Source organism: Ahaetulla prasina, chromosome 2, assembly GCF_028640845.1.
Source record: "Ahaetulla prasina isolate Xishuangbanna chromosome 2, ASM2864084v1, whole genome shotgun sequence".
Taxonomy (NCBI): Eukaryota; Metazoa; Chordata; class Lepidosauria; order Squamata; family Colubridae; genus Ahaetulla; species Ahaetulla prasina.
The window spans coordinates 74,364,355-74,385,782 of NC_080540.1; the positions used below are offsets into that span (position 1 = coordinate 74,364,355).

At 34.7% G+C, this 21,428-nt stretch overlaps 1 protein-coding gene across 1 annotated transcript in view; it reads left to right on the forward strand.

Moving 5' to 3' along the window:
- The window catches only part of DNAH1 (dynein axonemal heavy chain 1), a 215,173-nt gene that overhangs the window by 112,929 nt on the left and 80,816 nt on the right, over positions 1-21,428 (forward strand). Inside the window, exons 38-41 of the mRNA XM_058167174.1 lie at positions 251-445; positions 1,537-1,656; positions 8,066-8,224; positions 10,077-10,178. Coding sequence (XP_058023157.1) covers positions 251-445; positions 1,537-1,656; positions 8,066-8,224; positions 10,077-10,178 — 576 coding nt within the window. The remainder of the gene's footprint in view (positions 1-250; positions 446-1,536; positions 1,657-8,065; positions 8,225-10,076; positions 10,179-21,428) is intronic.

Consider the following 21,428-nt stretch of genomic DNA (forward strand, 5'->3'; position numbering starts at 1 on the left):
GGTTAAAAGGGCAAAATTAATTTGATTTTTGTAGAAGTCAAAGCTAGGACCACAATACTACTGTTTATGCCAAATTGTATCGGCCAATGCTATTTTTAATTAGCCCCTAATTCCAGGTGCTTGAGGAATGTAAATAACTGAATTTAGGGAGCCTTCCATTTTATAAACATAATCCCATCTGTGTAATTTCAATATGCTCCTTTGACAAAAAGCTTGGGAAAATCTCTGCTATCTTGCCTGTCGTTTCCAGGCAATGACCATGATGTTTGAAGTCCAGGATTTAGCAGTGGCCTCTCCAGCTACTGTGTCTCGTTGTGGCATGGTATACCTGGAGCCCAGCATCTTGGGACTAAAACCATTTGTGCATTGCTGGCTAAAAAATATTCCAGAGATTATGAAGCCATTTTCAGAGCAGCTGGAGTCACTTTTCAACAGATTCCTAGAGGTAAGCTATTGCTCAATCCTAATATTTTGATTCAGTACAAACCATGTAAGTGGGTTCAAGGTTTAGCCAGGGGTGGGGAGAAGGGGGGCATTAGTCATGAACTTCTCACCCCTGATTACAGAAGCTTGAGAGCAGCTAGTAGGCAGTTGGCAGGAACTTTTGCAAGAGGTAACCTTCCTCATAATTCCAATTAATTTTAATTGGTACCATAATGGTAAAGTGTTCTACAAACTGAGCTTCGGTGCACAATGGCATTTTCCCACCTTGAAAGGCCTGAGATAATGACTGCTGCATGTATGCTTCAGGGTTAATATCAGACTTTGGCATTTTTTAGTCCAAGCTCTTTTTTCACTTGTTTTGTAATGTGAGTTGTAGGTTGGTGAGAATGCTAATTTTTATGCTTCCCTGCAATGTTTCTTGGGATATTAATATTAAAACAGTAACAGTGTTGTTTGGAAAGGCTCCACATCCTAAAACTCACAAGAAATTGTTTCTGGTCTTTATCCCCTGTCATGCTAAATTCAGATTATTTTTTTTCTTCCATTAACCTAGAAAAATAAATAGCTCTGAAACCTATATTTGCCATGTCAATTCCATTCTTAGCAATTATTTCAATTCCTGAACATAGCCAAATTACATATTACATTAGAGGTCAGTGTTTGGACCCTCTAATATAATTTCATTTTTTGTAAAATTAGCTGCAACAAGAGCTTGATTTGGATTTTGACTATAGTGTCGGTTTGGCAGTTGTAACGTTTTTTTCCATGTGTTCCATATCCTCAGTCCATCACAATCCACATATGCCTGGCTGTGAATGCCCTGAGCTGCAAAGAATGGATATTAATGTAGAAGATTTAAAATTCAATTGTACATGTTTTCACTCTTGTTAATGTCAGTGTTAGTTACACCCAGCAAGGTTGTTCAGTCTCTGCTGGTGCCTGTTCTCTAGCTGAGCTGAAGAGTATTAAAAGTACTACTTAAAAAGCAGTGATTATAGAAGAGTTAGCTGCTAGAATAAAAGGGGAGGAAAACATAAAGGTTCAAGATAAATCAGTTAAAAACAATTAACTCTGGGTCTTCCTTCATTTCAGGAATCTATCAGTTTTGTCCGAAATTCAGTGAAAGAAATAATTGCCTCCACTGATTCTAACTTGACAAAAAGCCTTCAGAAGTTATTGGACTGTTTTTTTAAACCCTTCATTCCCATCGAGGTAGGATTACATGATGCTCATATTCCCAATGGAAACACTGGAATGGAAAAATTAGATATAAAGGATAGTTGCATTATAATGTATTATTATAATAATTTTATGTATGTAATGTATGTATGTACGTACCTACGTACACATGTATGTATATGTGTATATGTAACTGGTTTTTGAATCCCAGCTAATAATCTTATCATTAGGGGTCCTTGGGCAATGAACCCCTAGGATTTAACCTGCCTACCTCTGATATGAGCACAACATGAACTAGGAGAGTCACAGTAGCTCATATGTTGCCCAGATTAACAAGGACCTCACCAAATGTTGGGGAATCAGGACAATCTGATGATAAGTGGGTACTGGAACAGATCATATGTGGGCAAAACAAGAAAAGCTGGAAATGATGAAATGCTACTACAACAGCAGACTTAGTGAGGGAATTATGTATGGATAAAGACCCATGTTCATACTAACTGAAAAACAGCTAATTACCTAGTGTTTCAACATAATGAAGAGGAACCTGCTCTACAATTTGAGATAGGCCAAATACATATTGTATCCAAGACTTAAGAAGACATGGAAAAACAACTGGATGTGCAGCCAACACCTGAAGCTGCAACATCACTGCCACCCTCTTCATTACAGAGTACAGCAGCTGATATGAGGTACAAGATCTGGATAAACTAGTTACAGTCAAGCCTTGAAACTAATTAGTAAAGACTCCGTGGAGAAGTACCATCAGAGAATATGCCATGGTAATTGATGCCGATAGAGCCAATCTCTACTACCACTATAACTCAAACCAATGAACTAGTCTACTCTATAACTTCTTTAATCCTGGAGACACTTAGCTACATGATTGAGAAGAACAGTAGTATATACTGCATTGGAAAATGGAGTTGGAGGCTAAGATCAAAGCAACTTGGATCTACAGAAAGTGTAGAAATTAAGGATAAGACTTGGCTACTCAAAAAATGCAAGCCTAAAAAAAGGCTCACGGCACTGGCTAGCAAGCTAAGCAGATGCACTAGAAAAGCAAAAATCAAGAAGATGAATGCCCTGTTCTCCAAAGAAATTATAAGGTGTATTCACAACTCTAGTGCCACAATATCGTACAGGTAGTCTTTGTCTTATGACCATAATGGAACTTGCCCATTATGGTTGCAGGTCATCATGATTGTTAAATGAGATAACCATATGATTACCTCACTTAAAGGCCTCTCCCTAATAAGGATGTTAAGCAGACCACCAGGTGCCTCAGGGGTGAGGCCCTGGGAATTGTTAAAGCCCTAATGTCTTAACAATTTCTGTTAATTAAGAAGACAAAAAAAACCCCACTCTGGCTGACTATATATAGCACAGCTCAAGCAATTGGATTTCTTTTTGCAATAAAAGAATTTCCCAATGGTCACTTTACACAACTTACTTGTTTAGATTGTACTGAATCTTTCACAATTCCTCTCAAGCATTAATCTGTGTTGTTGTTTTTGTATGTTTCTTAATTCATCTGGAGATTCTAGTTCTTGTTCTGTTAAAGAATCTCAAGAGACTGACAAAATTTAAATGTGGTCAGTGTTGAAGAAACTTGTTTTCAGTTAATAAAGCCTCGGTCTCCCCTCGGGCATTTCCTATTTGCAGTTGTATAGAAGTTTTCCTTAAGCATTTTCACAACACAGTTTTCTCTCACCTACTTATCCCAAGGCCTCATCACAGCAACTGATCATGTAATGAAAAAGAAATTGGGAGGGGATGATGCTGCACAATTTGAATGGTAACATGTATACATATTGTTAGCTCCCTTTTGTTAAATTTTGCCATTCATTAACATTTGTTATTTCTTCGATTCCCACACACACACACACACACACATTTTTCTTTCACATATTAATTGGAGCTCCAAAAGAGCTGTTTCATCATGCTTTCTACTTGATCTGTTTCCTAGTATCCAATTCTATAGTGCACTGAGAATCTAATCAAGGGTTTCCTAAACTGTGATCAATTTATAGCACTTTCCACAGGGGGATAAGGCTAGCGTCTTAGCACAGAAAGAGAAGGATATATAGGTTGGATATACCTGCTTCAAGTGTTCTGGATCTTTCATAATATTTCTGCCTAAGTATCTTCAGTTGGCCTCAGTATGTGAGAATCTCAGACTGGCAGGAGGAGTCAGGAACTATTGCTGAAATCAGCTTTCTGAGAATCAGATTATTACTTCCCTCCTCATCCTTTGATTATCACATTCCATCCACATTACCTAAATTGTTGAGGAAACTATATCAACAACCAACAAGTTTTTCGATTAAAAAAAAACAACTAATGATGGCCGTCAGAAACTTCTCTAGAAAGGAAAAAGATACTTATGTTATCAAAAGTCTAGCCAGGAGATAACTAAGATCTGAGCGATTGTGAGTGCCTCCCAATCCAAGAAAATTACATTTGTGCAGTCCAAGGAATCCCCCAAATTGTGGAGCAGTTCTGCCTGAAAGAATGAGACCATATCCAGAACTACACAAGGAAGGTCCTGGGATCCAAGATATCCTAACATCAACAAAATCTTACTAGGATTGAGCTGAAGACTGTACTTCCCATGCAAAACCCCACAACCTCTAGACAAAAGAATCCAGATGGCTTTGGTTGGTCAGCAAGGAGTAGACTTTTATAGCTGATTATCAGCTATATAATGATGATCACTCCATGCTAGCAGATGATCTCACCCAGCAGTTTCATGTAGTTTCATGAAATACCACAAATAGGGGTCTAGGACTAGATCTCTCCTATTCACACCATCTGGAATTCCACATCTCTTTGTGATAAATCACAGGAGTCTTCGTCATCTAAATCTTGAATCACATAGCTGGATTGGTGATAATTGGGATTGCTTCTGTCTTTCTCGCTGCCCAAAAGTCATTAGTACAGAAATCTTACAAAACCATATATATTTATTTCTCTGTCCAATCTATATAACTATCTATCTACTCAAGAACCTTTTGGCAGCAAACAAATTAAAAAGAATTCCGTTAAGCCTAAAAAAACACAACTATAATTATCTGAAAGCTCATTTAAACCACAAAACCAAACCAAATCCTGTACATCCTTTCCAGAGTCCTCCTCCCGTGCTAACATCGAACACTGTGCCTGAAATTGGGATGTTAGCATGGCACCCTTCTTACTTTTACTCATGATGTAGAGCAGGGATGTCAAGCTCGCTTCGTCATGGCAGCATCACATAACGTATCGGAACGTTTTCCCCCTTTGCTAAAATGGGAGAGGGTGGGGCCAGCGCGTGATGCAACTGGCCCGCGGGCCACAAATTTGACACTCCTGATGTGGAGAAATAATTATCAGCAGCATGTGTGGTTGTAGTGTTTAAGTGTTCCTTATAGCGAGGTCACATATTCAGACCTACCTAGTGGCGACCAGAGCGGCGAAACATAACTATTTTTCCACTCTCATCGCATCGGCAGATAATCACCCAGCCACCCTGTTTAGGGTGACCCGCTCCCTGCTTACGCAGGAGGCTCGGGAGGACCCCTTACAGGGGCATGCTGAGGATTTTGTACAATATCTGTCTGATAAAATCGCTCAGATTCGGGACGGACTGGACACTGATTGGATAGATCCGGGTGGGTTGGCGGGGACGAGTCTTGAGAGTACTATCTGGGCTAAGTTCAATCCTGTGACTCCTGATGACATGGACAGGTTGTTGGGTAGGCTGAATCCCACCACATGTTTATTGGACCCGTGTACCTCCTGGATGGTACTGGCCACATGGGAGGTTACACGAGGCTGGCTCCTGGGAGTTACCAACGCTTCCTTGTTGGGGGGCATATTCCCCACCGCCTTGAAAGAGGAGGTGGTGAGGCCCCTCCTCAAGAAGCCTTCCTTGGACCCAGCTATATTAGTGAACTACCGTCCAGTCTCTAACCTTCGCTTTTTGGCAAAGGTTGTTGAGAGTGTGGTGGCATATCAGCTTCCTCCATACCTGGAGGAAACTGTCTATCTGGACCCGTTCCAGTCCGGTTTCAGACCCGGGTACAGCACCGAGATGGCTTTGGTCGCGTTGGTCGATTACCTCTGGAGGGCTCGGGACAGGGGATGTTCCTCTGTCCTGGTCCTGTTAGATCTCTCGGCGGCTTTTGATACTATCGACCATGGTATCCTGCTGCGGCGGTTGGAGGGACTGGGGGTGGGAGGCACTGTTTATCGGTGGTTCTCCTCCTATCTCTCTGACCGTTCGCAGACGGTGTTGGCAGGGGGGCAGAGATCGACCCCGAGGCACCTCACTTGTGGGGTGCCTCAGGGGTCTGTTCTCTCGCCTCTCCTGTTCAACATCTACATGAAGCCGCTGGGCGAGGTTATCCATGGTTTCGGGGTGGATTATCATCTGTACGCTGATGATACGCAGCTGTACATTTCCACCCCGAACCACCCCAACGAAGCCGTCAAGGTGATGGGCCGGTGTCTTGAGGCCGTGTGGGTCTGGATGGGGAGGAACAGGCTCCAGCTCAACCCCTCCAAGACTGAGTGGCTGTGGGTTCCGGCGTCCCAGTACAGTCAGCTTACGCCATCGCTGACTGTTGGGGGGGAAGTACTGACCCCCAGGGGAAGAGTGCGCAACTTAGGCGTTCTCCTGGACGATCGGCTGTCCTTAGAATAACACTTGATGGCAGTCGCCAGGGGAGCATTTTATCAGGTTCACCTGATTCGCCAGTTGCGCCCCTTCCTTGATCGGGACTCCTTACGCACGGTCACTCATGCCCTCGTCACTTCCCGCCTGGACTATTGCAATGCTCTCTACATGGGGCTCCCCTTGAAGAGCACCAGGAGGCTCCAGCTAGTCCAGAATGCGGCCACGCAGATGATAGAGGGGGCACCACGTTGCTCCCATATAACACCCATCCTGCGTGACCTGCATTGGTTGGTGGTAGCCTTCCGGGTGCAATTCAAGGTGCTGGTTACCACCTTTAAAGCGCTCCATGGCTTAGGACCGGGATATTTGCGAGACCGCCTTCTGCCACCGATTGCCTCTCAACGACCTGTGAGCTCCCACAGAGCGGGCCTCCTCAGAGTGCCGTCGACCAAACAATATCGATTGACAGCCCCCAGGGGGAGGACCTTCTCTGTGGCGGCACCAGCCCTATGGAACGAGCTACCTCCGGGGTTACGCCAACTCCCTGACCTCCGGGCCTTCAAACATGAACTGAAGACTTTACTATTTCACCGTGCGGGACTAGCCTAAGATATATTTTAGCGAAATTTTAAGGGGTTTTAATCGGTCTTTGACCGTTTTAGTGATTCGGGCAGTAAATATTTGTTCTTAATTGTTTTTAAATATTGTTATTTATTATATTTATATTGTATTGGTGTGGGTATTTTAACATTGGCTGTAAACCGCACTGAGTCCTCCGGGAGATGGTGCGGTATAGAAATGTAATTATAAATAAATAAATAAATAAATAATTTTTTGTAAAGGTTTAAGCAATTTCTTATTTATGGATTTATCTTCTGTCTGTTTCAGCGATTCATGTTCCAATTATACAATATTCTTGTCATCCAACCATTTTTAAAAGGTCTGACTAACATTTCTGTATCACCCTCACCAGCATTTCCTTTTTGAAGCTTTTATGTATTTTTTACCTGCAAGGGGGAAACTCACCATTTATGATCCTTCATTGAAATAGGGTTGTCAAGGTCAGGGCCAGGGATGCTTTGTGAGTTGACAAGGGTGGCATTTTACTTAATTTTTTTTATTTTCTATCAAAGGCATTTCTGAATTTCATTTGAATGAGGAAATTATGTTGCCAACTTTTTCCTACTCTGACAATCATTAGAATAGGTCTTCAATTCTTTAGATATGCTGAAGACCTTGGCATTTTCTGTTGAGGAATTGTGCTGGGAATACCTAAACCTCTTCACAAAGAATTTCTCATTGCTAAGTAGCCCCTTTTTGACTGTATATCGTTAAAGGAACATATTGTTTATACAGTAGATATGCAATCTCAACTGTTAATTCAGCACTTCTGCTTGCTATTTAAATCATTTGGGCAGAGGGCAATTATCCACTATAGATAATAGTATCAAAAGTCACCAAGAGGTTCAGGAGAACAAGCAGGACCATACTTTCCTCTCATCTATTTTCTAGCATGGGTTCATCAACTAACATGTCAAAGCAGTTTTAGTAACCTTCCAGCCATAAGCCCAATTGAAATGGCTCCAGATTATGATCATAATTGTTCATTTATTTAATGTTCATTTTAATTGTATGTTTATTTTAGGTTGCTTAAAAAAATTAGGCACGGAAGTATTTACTTGAGTAGTAAGGTAAGTGGCTAGAAATGGAATACGTTAATAAACATAAATATTGAATATTTGAGAAGTTTTAAAAATAAGTGTATTTTGTTAATTGATTCTTCAGGGAATGAAAAAAATGCCCCCAGAGAAGACAGCCCGTATTGGTGAACTGATAGAATCCTGGTTCATATTTGCTTTGATCTGGAGTGTTGGTGCAACTGGAGATGTCCAAAGTCGAATTGCCTTCAGTAATTGGTTAAGAAAGAAGATGTCAGATGAGAAGGCAAGTTAATGAGAAATGGATATCATCAGTTCAGAATGGCACCTTGCACAGATTCCATTTGTTTGAACCACCAATAATCAGTTTGACCCAGACTCAATATTATAATTGTTTGTTTGTTTAAATTTATTGGCTGCCCAGCTGCAGTGGACTCTGGGCAGCATATAAAACTAGAGGAGTTACAAAGACAGCTAAAATACTACACTGGTTGTTGGTTTGCTTCCAAGTGCAATTCAAGATGCTAGTTATCACCTTTAAAGTCCTATATGGCATGGGTCCAGGCTATGCTTCAGGAACTTATTGAGGAACTTCTCTCCCTGATGGGACTGGCCCACCTCAACTGTGCTGGCAGAGGGAGCGTACTGCGGATCCCATCAACCAAGGATTTTCAGTTAACATGATCCAGGAGAAGAGCCTTCTCTGCCATGGCTCCTATCCTTGAGGTAGCTTCTACCCTCCGAACTTTTCATAGCAGCCTTAAGACCTGGCTCTGCCAGATGGCTTGGAGACCCGATGTGGGAGATTGACACTGAAGGTGGTTGACTAATTAAAACCTATTTCCTCCCGCCATGTGTCTGCCTCCTTTGCCATTTGTGTTTATGATTTTATCTGCTGTATTATTTTAATAATAATAATAATAACAACAGAGTTGGAAGGGACCTTGGAGGCCTTCTAGTCCAACCCCCTGCCGAGGCAGGAAACCCTACACCATCTCAGACAGATGGTTATCCAACATTTTCTTAAAAATTTCCAGTGTTGGAGCATTCACAACTTCTGCAGGCAAGTCGTTCCACTTATTAATTGTTCTAACTGTCAGGAAATTTCTCCTTAGTTCTAAGTTGCTTCTTTCCTTGATCAGTTTCCACCCATTGCTTCTTGTTCTACCCTCAGGTGCTTTGGAGAACAGCCCGACTCCCACTAATTTTGTAATTCATGATGTTAATGCTTTTATGTTGAATGCTGCCCAGAGTCATTGAAGACAAGATGGGTGGCAAATAAATTTCATAGTAAAGAAATAATAAAGAAATAAATATATTAAAATATTAAATCAAACAGCCTAGGTTAACATTGAACAAATACAATATTAAGCTCCAGCCTAGGATCAAATCAGGTTTTCAAAGCTTTTGGGAACCCCAAGAGAGAAGGTGCTGTCCTTACTTCTGATTCCAGAGGATGGGAGTTGCAATAGAAATATTCAGCATTGGAAACCTGAACAATTAATTGGGTTTTTGTAACTTCCTTCCATGGTTGGGGTGGGGAAATTTTATTTTACAAAAGGAAAACGTACAAATAAAAGAAATTGGAAAGTAAAAATGAAAGTAGAAATTTTAACCATCTATTTTCTTTATCTATACTATATTCCTTAAAGTTCATTTTCAATATATTCTGATATTGTTCTATTCTACTCTTCCAATATATTTATTTATTGCTCATTTCTGTATTTGTTGTCTTAATCTCTGTCCGTCTATTGCCACTGTTGTACAGCTGTGCATTTTTTCCCCCTCAGAGTTCAATCTTTATTCTCCCACCCCACCCCTAATTTTTAGTTTCTGGTTTCTATTTCTGTCCTGCCAGGTCTTTAGGTTTTCTTATTCTTTTTCTTCTTGTTTGTTCCTGATGAGACATTTCACATTGTTTGTTCTTCTTCTGAATCTTTGCTTCATATAAGGGAAACAGCTTGAAGAAAAATGTTGTACATTTCTAGAACCTGTGTATTTCATTATTGCCAGGCCAACTATCTGATAGATACCACTGATATGGTAATTTCTTTCTGAATCATTTTGGGAGACAAATTGGATAGAATCACTCTAATGTTATCTCCACACTTATTTCTTCTCATGTTTTCACTCCATAGATAAAAATGTTATTCCCAGAAAAAGGATTGGTTTACGACTATAAACTGGATGATGCTGGAATTAGTAATATTGAAGAAGATGAGGATGAAGATATTGTAGAGGTGCTATATTATGTTTTATAGTTGTATTTAATATTTTTATTATATTTACAACCCTGCAAGTTATACAGGGTTACTACATCTGCTAATGAATTGTTTCTCTCAAATTAATTTGTAAAAGGGCTACAGCTGTAGTTCTCACCTATCAACCACCTTGTTCAGTTACCATTTGAACTTATAACAATGCTGAAAAAGTAGATTTACAATGTCCTTGAACCTCTGGCCATTGAAGCATCCCCATGGTCACATGACTGCAATTTGAACACTTTGCAACCATGTACATTGGTGATGCTTACAGCATCCTGCATATGTTTAATCAAAATTTCCAACCTTCACAGACAGCTTCCTACAAGAAAAATAAATGGAGAAGTGGCCAGAAATTGCAGGTCATGGTCACATAATATTGTGTTTAACAATCTACAGTGATACATTTATTGACCACAGTGTAACTGAAAGCCTAAATCCAATGCAGTCATGTGATGATTCCCTTAATTAATGGGTCGCTTAGCAGCAGAGTTGCAAGTCATCATTATGATCAGTAAGTGACGGCTACTTGTATATCAGATTATGCCGATTCTTTATTTAAGGCTTTTAGCATGTAGAGCAGTTCTCTGTAATGCCTCTCTGGATAATGATAGAACTTGAGATCACCCATAAGTTTCCCATATAGTTGCTCCTCATGGGGAGACTGCAGAACACTGGGTGGCGGGTTTAGATCTCTGGGGAGGCAGTTATATCTCTGAGAGACAAGGAAATAGATATCTTGCTCAACCATTGTGAACACTTCAAAGGGTTGCACACTTCCTTTTATAGTCAATTTTAGAACTTGCTTGTAAACTGCTTTTTGACTATTAGGAACCCTTGGATTGAGAAGTTATACAGCATAAGGTAAGTTTTAAACGTTAATTTGAACAATGGACACTAGAGGGAACTAGAAAGAACTAAAGATTACAATTAGGAAAACTTATATTTGACTTACTAATATAGAATGAAGCAAAACATTTTAACATTGGACCTATTCAGTGGTGGGATTCAAATAATTTAACAACCGGTTCTCTGCCCTAATGATTTCTTCCAACAACAAGTTCACCAAACTGCTCAGAAAGTTAACAACTGGTTCTCCCGAAGTGGTGCGAACTGGCTGAATCCCACCACTGGACCTATTGAAGGGTATTTTTGAACAATGGACTCAAAAGTTAATTTTAAGAGTATCTGCCTATATAGATAGACTATGTTTAAAAGATTTTATGAAAGAGGAACAAGTTTTACTTGACAGGATTGTGACTTATCTGAAAGTGAATTTAAAAATGACAGGCTACAAGAATGATATGGAAAAAGATGCTACACATCATACAAAAGAAACTGACATCTCTTAATAATTAAAAGGGATATACAAATAACAAATCAAGAGAGTGACCTGAATAATTTTCTTATATTGGATTTACAAAACAGGCATATTAAAGCTTTGAAGAATTTTTTGAGAAAGGATTAAAAAATGAAAAGAAATCAAGTTTTAGGGCATTGTTTGAAAGAACTAAAGATCAAGATTGTTCAGAGTAAAAGGAAGGACAATAAAATTGGTTTATTTGCTCAATGTTAAAATAGATACGTTGCTGTCTCTGGTAACCCTTAATAGATTTGTCAAGCAGAATCAATGGAGAAACTGGCACCAACACTGCAAGTTTCAGTCACCTGATGTCTTGCTGAATGACCATGGATGTTTCACTTAATGACCATGGCAGAAATAAAGTTGTAAGCCCATCACAGTCATGTGATGTTTTGCTTAATGCTCATGTTGCTGATCCCAACTGCAGTAATAAAGCAAGGACTCCATTTAACAAGTTTGTAATCAGCATTGCATAGGGTACTTAAATCCTTCACTGCAGTCATGTAGCAAGAGAGCCATATTAGTCTATGGTAGCCAAAACTCAGAAAAAGTTTGGTAGCACCTTTTTCCACTAACAAATTTTATTGAAAAGAATAAGCTGCAGTTCTCTTTATCAAATTATATTATATTTCATTTACAACAATCTGAACATCTATTAAGAAAGTTACCGGTAACTTAGCAGACATTGACATAAGAGTAGTTTGGCAAGATCTGTCCTTGAAAAATCCATGCTGATTTCTGTTAATTACTTCACTGTAATTTCAAGATTCTCTCGGGTTGATCAATGTGTTTTCTGCTCTAGAATCAGTCTCAGTCTGATTGGCCTGTAGTTTCCTGGATCCTCCTTTTCCCCTTTTTTGAAACTAGTTCATTTAATATACAGTAATACATTTTTAAAATATATATTTGATTTATATCCATGATCTACACAGGAGATAATTTATTCACATTAATATTGTGAGTAAAATATGAATATTTTCTTCCTTTACAACAAAAGCTTACAAAGCAAGTTTGTTCTTTACTCAAGCTATCATACTTGAAGATATGATCGTTACTTGATTGAATATATACATATATATTTTTCCAAGTCATTTACAGATTCTAGTGCCCAAAGACCAAATAATCTGATCTATCCAGGCATGTGTAAATTATTGCTCTAACTTTATTCATAATCATATAATATTATACTTTTTGAGATTAATTCTTCAGAGGTTCAATCATCACTCTTGAGTATGGAATTTTTAACACTGTGGCCATGTTTCAAATCATTCAAAAAAATCAATTGAATGTTTTCATAGCTTCACAGAGCAGTTTATCTGCTGGAGTCCAAAAATAATTTTCTCACCCTACCATTTTGACCATACAATCAGAAAATTTAACTTTGTAATACCAGTAGATAAAATTGCATAATGCATATATTTCCATTTTTTTAAAATTTGAATTTATATCCCGCCCTTCTCCGAAGACTCAGAGCGGCTTACACTATGTTAAGCAATAGTCTTCATCCATTTCCATAAACTTAACCAGCATATTTTTATGTGTATTGTTGTTTTAAATGGTTATGGAAAGTGATACAATAATGAACTATAAATGCCTAGCCTGAATATTTGTAGAGAAAGAACATTTCAGGGTAATATGCCATTTTTCCAAATTTTGAAGGCCCTGTTAAGAATCAGTTTTGATATGGATTTTCTAGAATAGAATAGAATAGAATAGAATAGAATAGAATAGAATAGAATAGAATTTTTTATTGGCCAATGTGATTGGACACACAAGGAATTTGTCTTGGTGCATATGCTCTCAGTGTACATAAAAGAAAAGATACCTTCATCAAGGTATAACACAATACTTAATGATAGTCATAGGATACAAATTTAACACTTAATGATACAACACTTAATGATAGTCATAGGCTACAATTAAGCAATCAGGAAATAATCAATTATAAATCGTAAGGATACAAGCAACAAAGTTACAATCGTAAGTGGAAGGAGATGGGTGATGGGAATGATGAGAAGATTAATAGTGCAGATTTAGTAAATGGTTTGACAGTGTTGAGGGAATTATTTGTTTAGCAGAGTGATGGCGTTGGGAAAAACTGTTCTTGTGTCTACTTGTTCTGGTGTGCAGTGCTCTATAGCGTCGTTTTGAGGGTAGGAATTGAAACAGTTTATGACCAGGATGTGAGGAATCTGTAAATATTAACAAATAGTTAGATTTCCACTGCTACCGTACTATCTGTATGTCTTAGTGCCTCTTTAACGCACAAAGATACAAATCCCTGCCTCAGGAATTAATGGATTCTTGCTGTGATGCTTCAGAACTTTGAAGCTGAATGGTTGCTGATTGTTTATATAACTGCCTACTTTGAGCTGAGACTCACTGGTCCTCATCTTCTCATAGAGCTGGAATGTTACCTTGGGAAAAGGTGCTTGGATATTATTTAACCATATGTGTATGTTGGTGCAGGTGTCTAAGTCAGACAGAGGAAGCTGGAAAAAGCTGGGTCTACAAGTGAAAGTATCAAAACAAATGCAAATGGCTTTAACTAATAAAAGGAATGCCCTTTAAAATAAGCCATTTGTGCCAAGTCACAACTAAAAAATCCAACTTCAGTACCAGCAATAAATGTCAGAACAAGTAAATTGTTATTCAACTTCATTGTAAAAACCTACCCTGAGCATAACTAAAGGCTATCAGACCTCAGAGTCAAGATTAGAGAGACTCCAGACAGTTACATATCAATACCATTTTCACTCCCCGGCTCTTAAAAGGAGTTTAAAGACAAACAATGAACTAATACACTACCATCAACTTCCAAACTCAAACAAGACCATGAATCAATCAAAGTCCCCTTCAACAGAAGAGTGCAACTGTACATCATTCAAACAATGTCATCACCCATCTACATTTTTGGTATATTTTATATGCATTTGATTAGCAATGCACCATTTTGACTGGTTGCTAATCAATGAAATAGTAGTATCTCAGCATAATGCTGTGGTGGCTAGACTCTGTTGGAAGGGGAAGGCTAGGTTAAGACCAGAAATCAAGAACAGGGGTAAAGCAAAGGCCACTGATGGTGAAGAAATGGCCCATGGATAAGCCTCGGCATTTCAAATTTGTGATTTGTGATACATTGCAGCTGAGCTGGGAATAAATAGACACATCTGCCAAGCACATATGACAGTATAAGATCACAAAAGTTTTGATATGATGCTTGACTAATACAAAAACCCCATTAGGAAGTGTCTGTGGAGATTCTCAATCGTCCTAGTCATGGTTGTCCCAAAGGTGCTTTTTCAAGAGGCAACTGGACTTTCTGGACTTTCAAAGTCCAATTGCCTCTTGAAAAAGCACCTTTGGAACACCCATGTTGAAGTGCCCTCTTTGGTCACATGTATAGGAAGTTCCCAACTTTAGGACAAATAGTCTTACAGGAAACATTGTAAAAGGAAAAAATGGCTATCTCTTTATTTATTTATTTATTCATTTATTTATTCACTTATTTAACTTGTTTGCCACCTATCTCACCATAAAGCGACTCTTAAAGTGAGTCTTATCCTGTCATAAGTGAAATAATAGAAATCTATCATTTTTACTGTTATTTTGGTACAATATTGACTTAATGACTTTAAAAGATGCTATGCTAATAGGAAAATGATCTGTATTTTTTACATAATACCATATTCCTAGGGGCAAAATTTTTTGAAATAAATTCAATTTTTCATTCTCAAGTCAAAGACTCTTCACATAATTATATTGGCCTATTGCCTTGTTAAATTAATTTTTAAAATACATTTACTACCATACTAGTGAAAGGTTTAATTATATTCATAAACAATACACATTGCTTCAAAGAAATCTGGACTTTATTATATTTAAAATAACATAGCATTTATACTAAAATGCTGGACAGTAGGTTAGCGAGCCCATGTTCAAGAGCTGCCATGGCATGGGGTTGAGCTCTTGTCCTTCACTCCTGCTGGAGACATGAAAGGAGCCCCAACTGGGCATCCCCAGGGCAACGGTGATGTCACCGGCTAATCCTTTCAACTCGTGAGTGCCTCCTGACTCAAGTGCATGGAATATGGTACAGCATCCTGGTACTACTGTGTTATTTCAACACACACATTTTTGTCCCTCTTTTGAGGGACAGAGTCAAGACCAGTATAGAAGTAATGATTACGCTAAATTAGAAATCAAGTTAAATTCTTGAAAAAATAAAATAAGGTAAAGATGAAATTATTAGGGTAAAATTACAGAGAGAAGGTATACAGCATAAGGTAAGTTTTAAACGTTAATTTGAACAATGGACACTAGAGGGAACTAGAAAAAACTAAAGATTGCAATTAGGAAAACTTATATTTGACTTACTAATATAGAATGAAGCAAAACATTTTAACATTGGACCTATTCAGTGGTGGCTATCTCTTTATTTATTTATTTATTTATTTATTTATTTATTTATTTATTTATTTATTTATTTATTTATTTATTTATTTATTTATTTATTTATTTATTTATTTATTTATTTATTTATTTATTTATTTATTTATTTATTTATTTATTTATTTATTTATTTATTTATTTATTTATTTATTTATTTATTTATTTATTTATTTATTTATTTATTTATTTATTTATTTATTTATTTATTTATTTATTTATTTATTTATTTATTTATTTATTTATTTATTTATTTATTTATTTATTTATTTATTTATTTATTTATTTATTTATTTATTTATTTATTTATTTATTTATTTATTTATTTATTTATTTATTTATTTATTTATTTATTTATTTATTTATTTATTTATTTATTTATTTATTTATTTATTTATTTATTTATTTATTTATTTATTTATTTATTTATTTATTTATTTATTTATTTATTTATTTATTTATTTATTTATTTATTTATTTATTTATTTATTTATTTATTTATTTATTTATTTATTTATTTATTTATTTATTTATTTATTTATTTATTTATTTATTTATTTATTTATTTATTTATTTATTTATTTATTTATTTATTTATTTATTTATTTATTTATTTATTTATTTATTTATTTATTTATTTATTTATTTATTTATTTATTTATTTATTTATTTATTTATTTATTTATTTATTTATTTATTTATTTATTTATTTATTTATTTATTTATTTATTTATTTATTTATTTATTTATTTATTTATTTATTTATTTATTTATTTATTTATTTATTTATTTATTTATTTATTTATTTATTTATTTATTTATTTATTTATTTATTTATTTATTTATTTATTTATTTATTTATTTATTTATTTATTTATTTATTTATTTATTTATTTATTTATTTATTTATTTATTTATTTATTTATTTATTTATTTATTTATTTATTTATTTATTTATTTATTTATTTATTTATTTATTTATTTATTTATTTATTTATTTATTTATTTATTTATTTATTTATTTATTTATTTATTTATTTATTTATTTATTTATTTATTTATTTATTTATTTATTTATTTATTTATTTATTTATTTATTTATTTATTTATTTATTTATTTATTTATTTATTTATTTATTTATTTATTTATTTATTTATTTATTTATTTATTTATTTATTTATTTATTTATTTATTTATTTATTTATTTATTTATTTATTTATTTATTTATTTATTTATTTATTTATTTATTTATTTATTTATTTATTTATTATTTTATTTTTTGCAACAAACAAACAAAAGAAAATACATTATTACACCCTTGTGCTATACATAAAAGGCAGATATGGGTCCTTGGATATATCCCCATGATTGCCAAAATCCACGTTCTCGAGGTACAGGTACTGAAGCGTCCAATGTTCCAAGCGCAAAGTCCACAAATGGTTTCCAAGTCTTCCAGAAAATATCTTCTTTATACACACCACTTCTAATTTTAATATCACATGTCATTTTATCATTTAAAGCTAATTTCCACATTTCAGAATTCCACTCTTCTATTCTAAAAATCACATCTAGTTTCCAATATCTAGCTATTATAATTCTACCTATTATAATCATAATTCTATTTCATATTTTGTTAATTCTATTTCCTTAATTACCAACAATAATATAGTTTCCACTCTCAATGTTATTACTTTCCCCATCATTTCAAATATCATTTTCTCCAATTGTTGCCAAAACTTTTAACCTTATCACAATTATACCACATATGTTCATAAGTCCCCAATTCCATCTCACATCTCCAACATTTTTACTAGTTTTTATCCATTTGTGACAATCTTACTGGAGTCAAATACCATTTCAAACAACTTTATAATTGTGCTCTCTAATCCTTATAGATAAAGTTCTCATAATTCTACTCTTCCAATTCACATTCCAATCTGATTCTGGTATTTCAATATTAAGATCTTTTTCCCAATTTGTCCTCATCACTCTTTGTAATTTTTCATCAGAATTTATAATCTTATAAACCCTACTAACGAGTCCCTTTAGCCCAATTTCATCTTTCATAATCCGAGATACTAAATATTCAAATTCAGTTTCACATCTATTTATCGAATAATTTTCCTTTAGTTTTTTGTCCATTTTCTATCTGTATTTTTCAAACCAACTTAACCCTAATTTTTCAATAATTTCTTTATTCCTCCTTTCATTTCCATAACTTTTATCCAATCTTTAATAATTTCTATATTTTCCTCTTTAATCACTTCATTACGTTTTATATTATTTTTAATCGGCCAAATTCAGTTGTCTCCCCAAAAGATTATATCCGAATTAAAATTTTAACAAATTTGTTCCACATTTTTACTTAATCCCTTTAACCAATAACTTCTACTTACACATTTTAAATTTGCTTTATCTAAAACCACCTTGATCCAAATTTCTCTATATCCCTTAACTCTAAATCTCTCCAATAATTATCTTCACCTTTAAGTATTTTTACCACTATCCGGATACCATACGCACAGTAATAATTAAATAATTTGGGGATTCCTAATCCACCTTCCTTTTGATTTTGATACCACATTTTCTTCACTAATCTGGGTCTTTTGCCACCATTGCAAAATTTATCCAGTTTTTTCTGATATCCTTCAATATCTTTCTCTGTCAGATTTAGTGGTAGCATCTCGAATAAAAAGTTGAACTTGGGCAGCAACATCATCTTACACATTGCAATTCTACCAAACCAAGACAACTTTAAAATTTTATATTTATCTATCTTCTTCTCAATTTCGTTAATCACCACATCATAATTAAGTTTTTTCAATTCTTTAACCTTAAGTGAAAGCACTATACCCAAATATTTCAATGTGTTTTAATCCTTATCCCAAATTGCTCTTGCATATTCTCAGACTCATTACCATTACTATCCATCAATAATTCTGACTTTGACCAATTTACTTTCAATCCTGTCATTTCTTCAAATTCTATCAAATGCTTATATATCTTTTCAAATCTTTCTCTACATTTTCAAAATAATTAAAGTATCATCCATACAAATTTATCTTATACCCTTATATCCTTCTAATTCTTCATCTTTTTCTATCATTTTTGTCAATATTTCCATAGCCAATAAAAATAATGTTGGGGACAGGGGACATCCTTGTCTCGTACCAGCTTCTAATTTTATCTCTTCAGTTAATATTCCATTCACCTTCACTCTTGCACTGCTCTTTTGGTACAATTTTGAAATAACATGTATAAACTTATTACCAAAGCCTAAAGCCTCCACAATTACTTTAATTGTTTCCCATTGTACAGAATCAAAAGCTTTAAAATATCCAATGATACTATACCAATTTTATCACCATTATATTCAGCTACATCTATAATATTTAATACTCTTCTAACAATATCACTCATGTATCTACCCTTCACAAAGCCTACTTGATTATAACTTATATATCTATCTATAAATCTATTTAATCTATTACTTATAATAGCAGTAAATATCTTTGCATCCTGATTAATTAAAGAAATGGGCCGATAGGACTCAATCCTTTCTAAATCTTTATCTGGTTTAGGAATTAGGGATATCACCGTTCTATTCCATGACGAAGGTACTTCCCCACCATGTAATATTCCATTGAATAATTTTTGCAGTCTTGGTATTATTAATTCTTTAAATTCTTTATAAAACTCAACAGGTAATCCATCCTCACCTGGAGCTTTCCTAATTTTAATTTTGTATTATTCCATTAATCTCATCTTGTGTTATATCTTCTTCCATCAATTCCTTATATGTTTGATCAATTTTCACCACATACTTTTCTAAATAGCTTTGCAATTTTCCCGATTAATTGGTTTCTTTGAATATAGATTCTGAAAAAGTTTCTAACCACTTCACATTTCTCTAATTTTATAACATCTTATACCTCTATCATCTATCAAAACTCCAATTTCTCTCTTCTCTCTTTTATCTTTCGCCATCTTTGCCAATAATTTAGAATTTCTATTACTAAATTCAAAAATTCCTATTTAAAATCTCAAATTTCTTTTTACTAACTCTGTATCTTCTTCTATCATTTTATTTCTTAACATATTAAGCTCCTGAAGAATTTTTTTCTTTAGTAAGCAAAATTGATTTTCCAATTCTTTAATCTTATTTTATCTCTTTCCATTTTAATTTTATAATTTTTATATTTCCTACTTGATAATTTGATACTCTCCTCTAAACACCGCTTTCATCGCATCCCAAACAATTTCAAATTTAACCTCCCGTTATCATTTAATCTCCAACTTTCCTCCAATTTTTAAGTATCCATTTTTATCCTTTTCATTTTATACAATTTCTCGTCATATCTCCAATAGCTTCTTTTTCTCAAAATTAAAATCTAAGTCCACCATAACTTCTGCATGATCAGAATCTTTAAAATTCCACATCTACCTTATCCACATTATTCAACAAATCTTTAGAAAGAAAAATATAATCAATTCTAGAATATGTATTATATATCTTAGAAAAAAGTGTATACTCTCTCAATTCCTTTAACCTCTCTCCACACATCAACCACGCCGTTTGAAGCATCCACATATTTAAAACCCCCATTTTATTTGCTCCTCCACAGCGGGTGGGATTAGTACTGTCTATTTTATCTCTGATTAAATTAAAATCCCCAGCCACAATTACTTTCCTACACTTTCATTCTCCAAAATTTTTGTTATTTTTCAAGAAATTCTCTTTGTTTTCATTCGGTAAATATAAATTAACAAGTGTCACTTTTTCCTCATTAAGATTTCCAACAATTATTACATATCTTCCATCTTCATCCAAAATTACCTTATGTTTTCAAAGTACACCCTATCTGATATCAGTGTTGCAACTCCTCTAGCTTTTGAAGTTCCAAATGCTTTTCATATATTTGCATACCTTTTATATACATTCTATTTGAATCTTCAGATTTCTGATGGGTTTCTTGTAAAAATAAAATGTCTGGTAAATCCTTTTAATCTTAAGCTCCAATCTTCTTCTTTAATCTGATTCCTGTACCCTTCACATTCCATGACATTATTTTATAACTCCCATTTAAAATATAAATTTTTAATCCTATCCCGCATCTTCCTTTCTGTGCCCCCACCACCCGACATTAAACTACCATATAAACAACAATAAGAAAACAGAAAAAAACAAAAACAAAACAACAATAAAATACAAACAATCTTCTTCCCCACATCCTCATCGGTTTCGCCTCTATAAAGAGAATGGGGAGAGGGACGTGCCAATGCCCGGGCACTTCTTTCGGGCTGTCTATTTAAATTCATCACTCAAAAAAGATAGCGATGACCCGCATTCAGCTTCATATTTTCCAAGACTCTTATCTGCTTCTTCTCCTACTGTATCCTCACGACTCTTCTTCT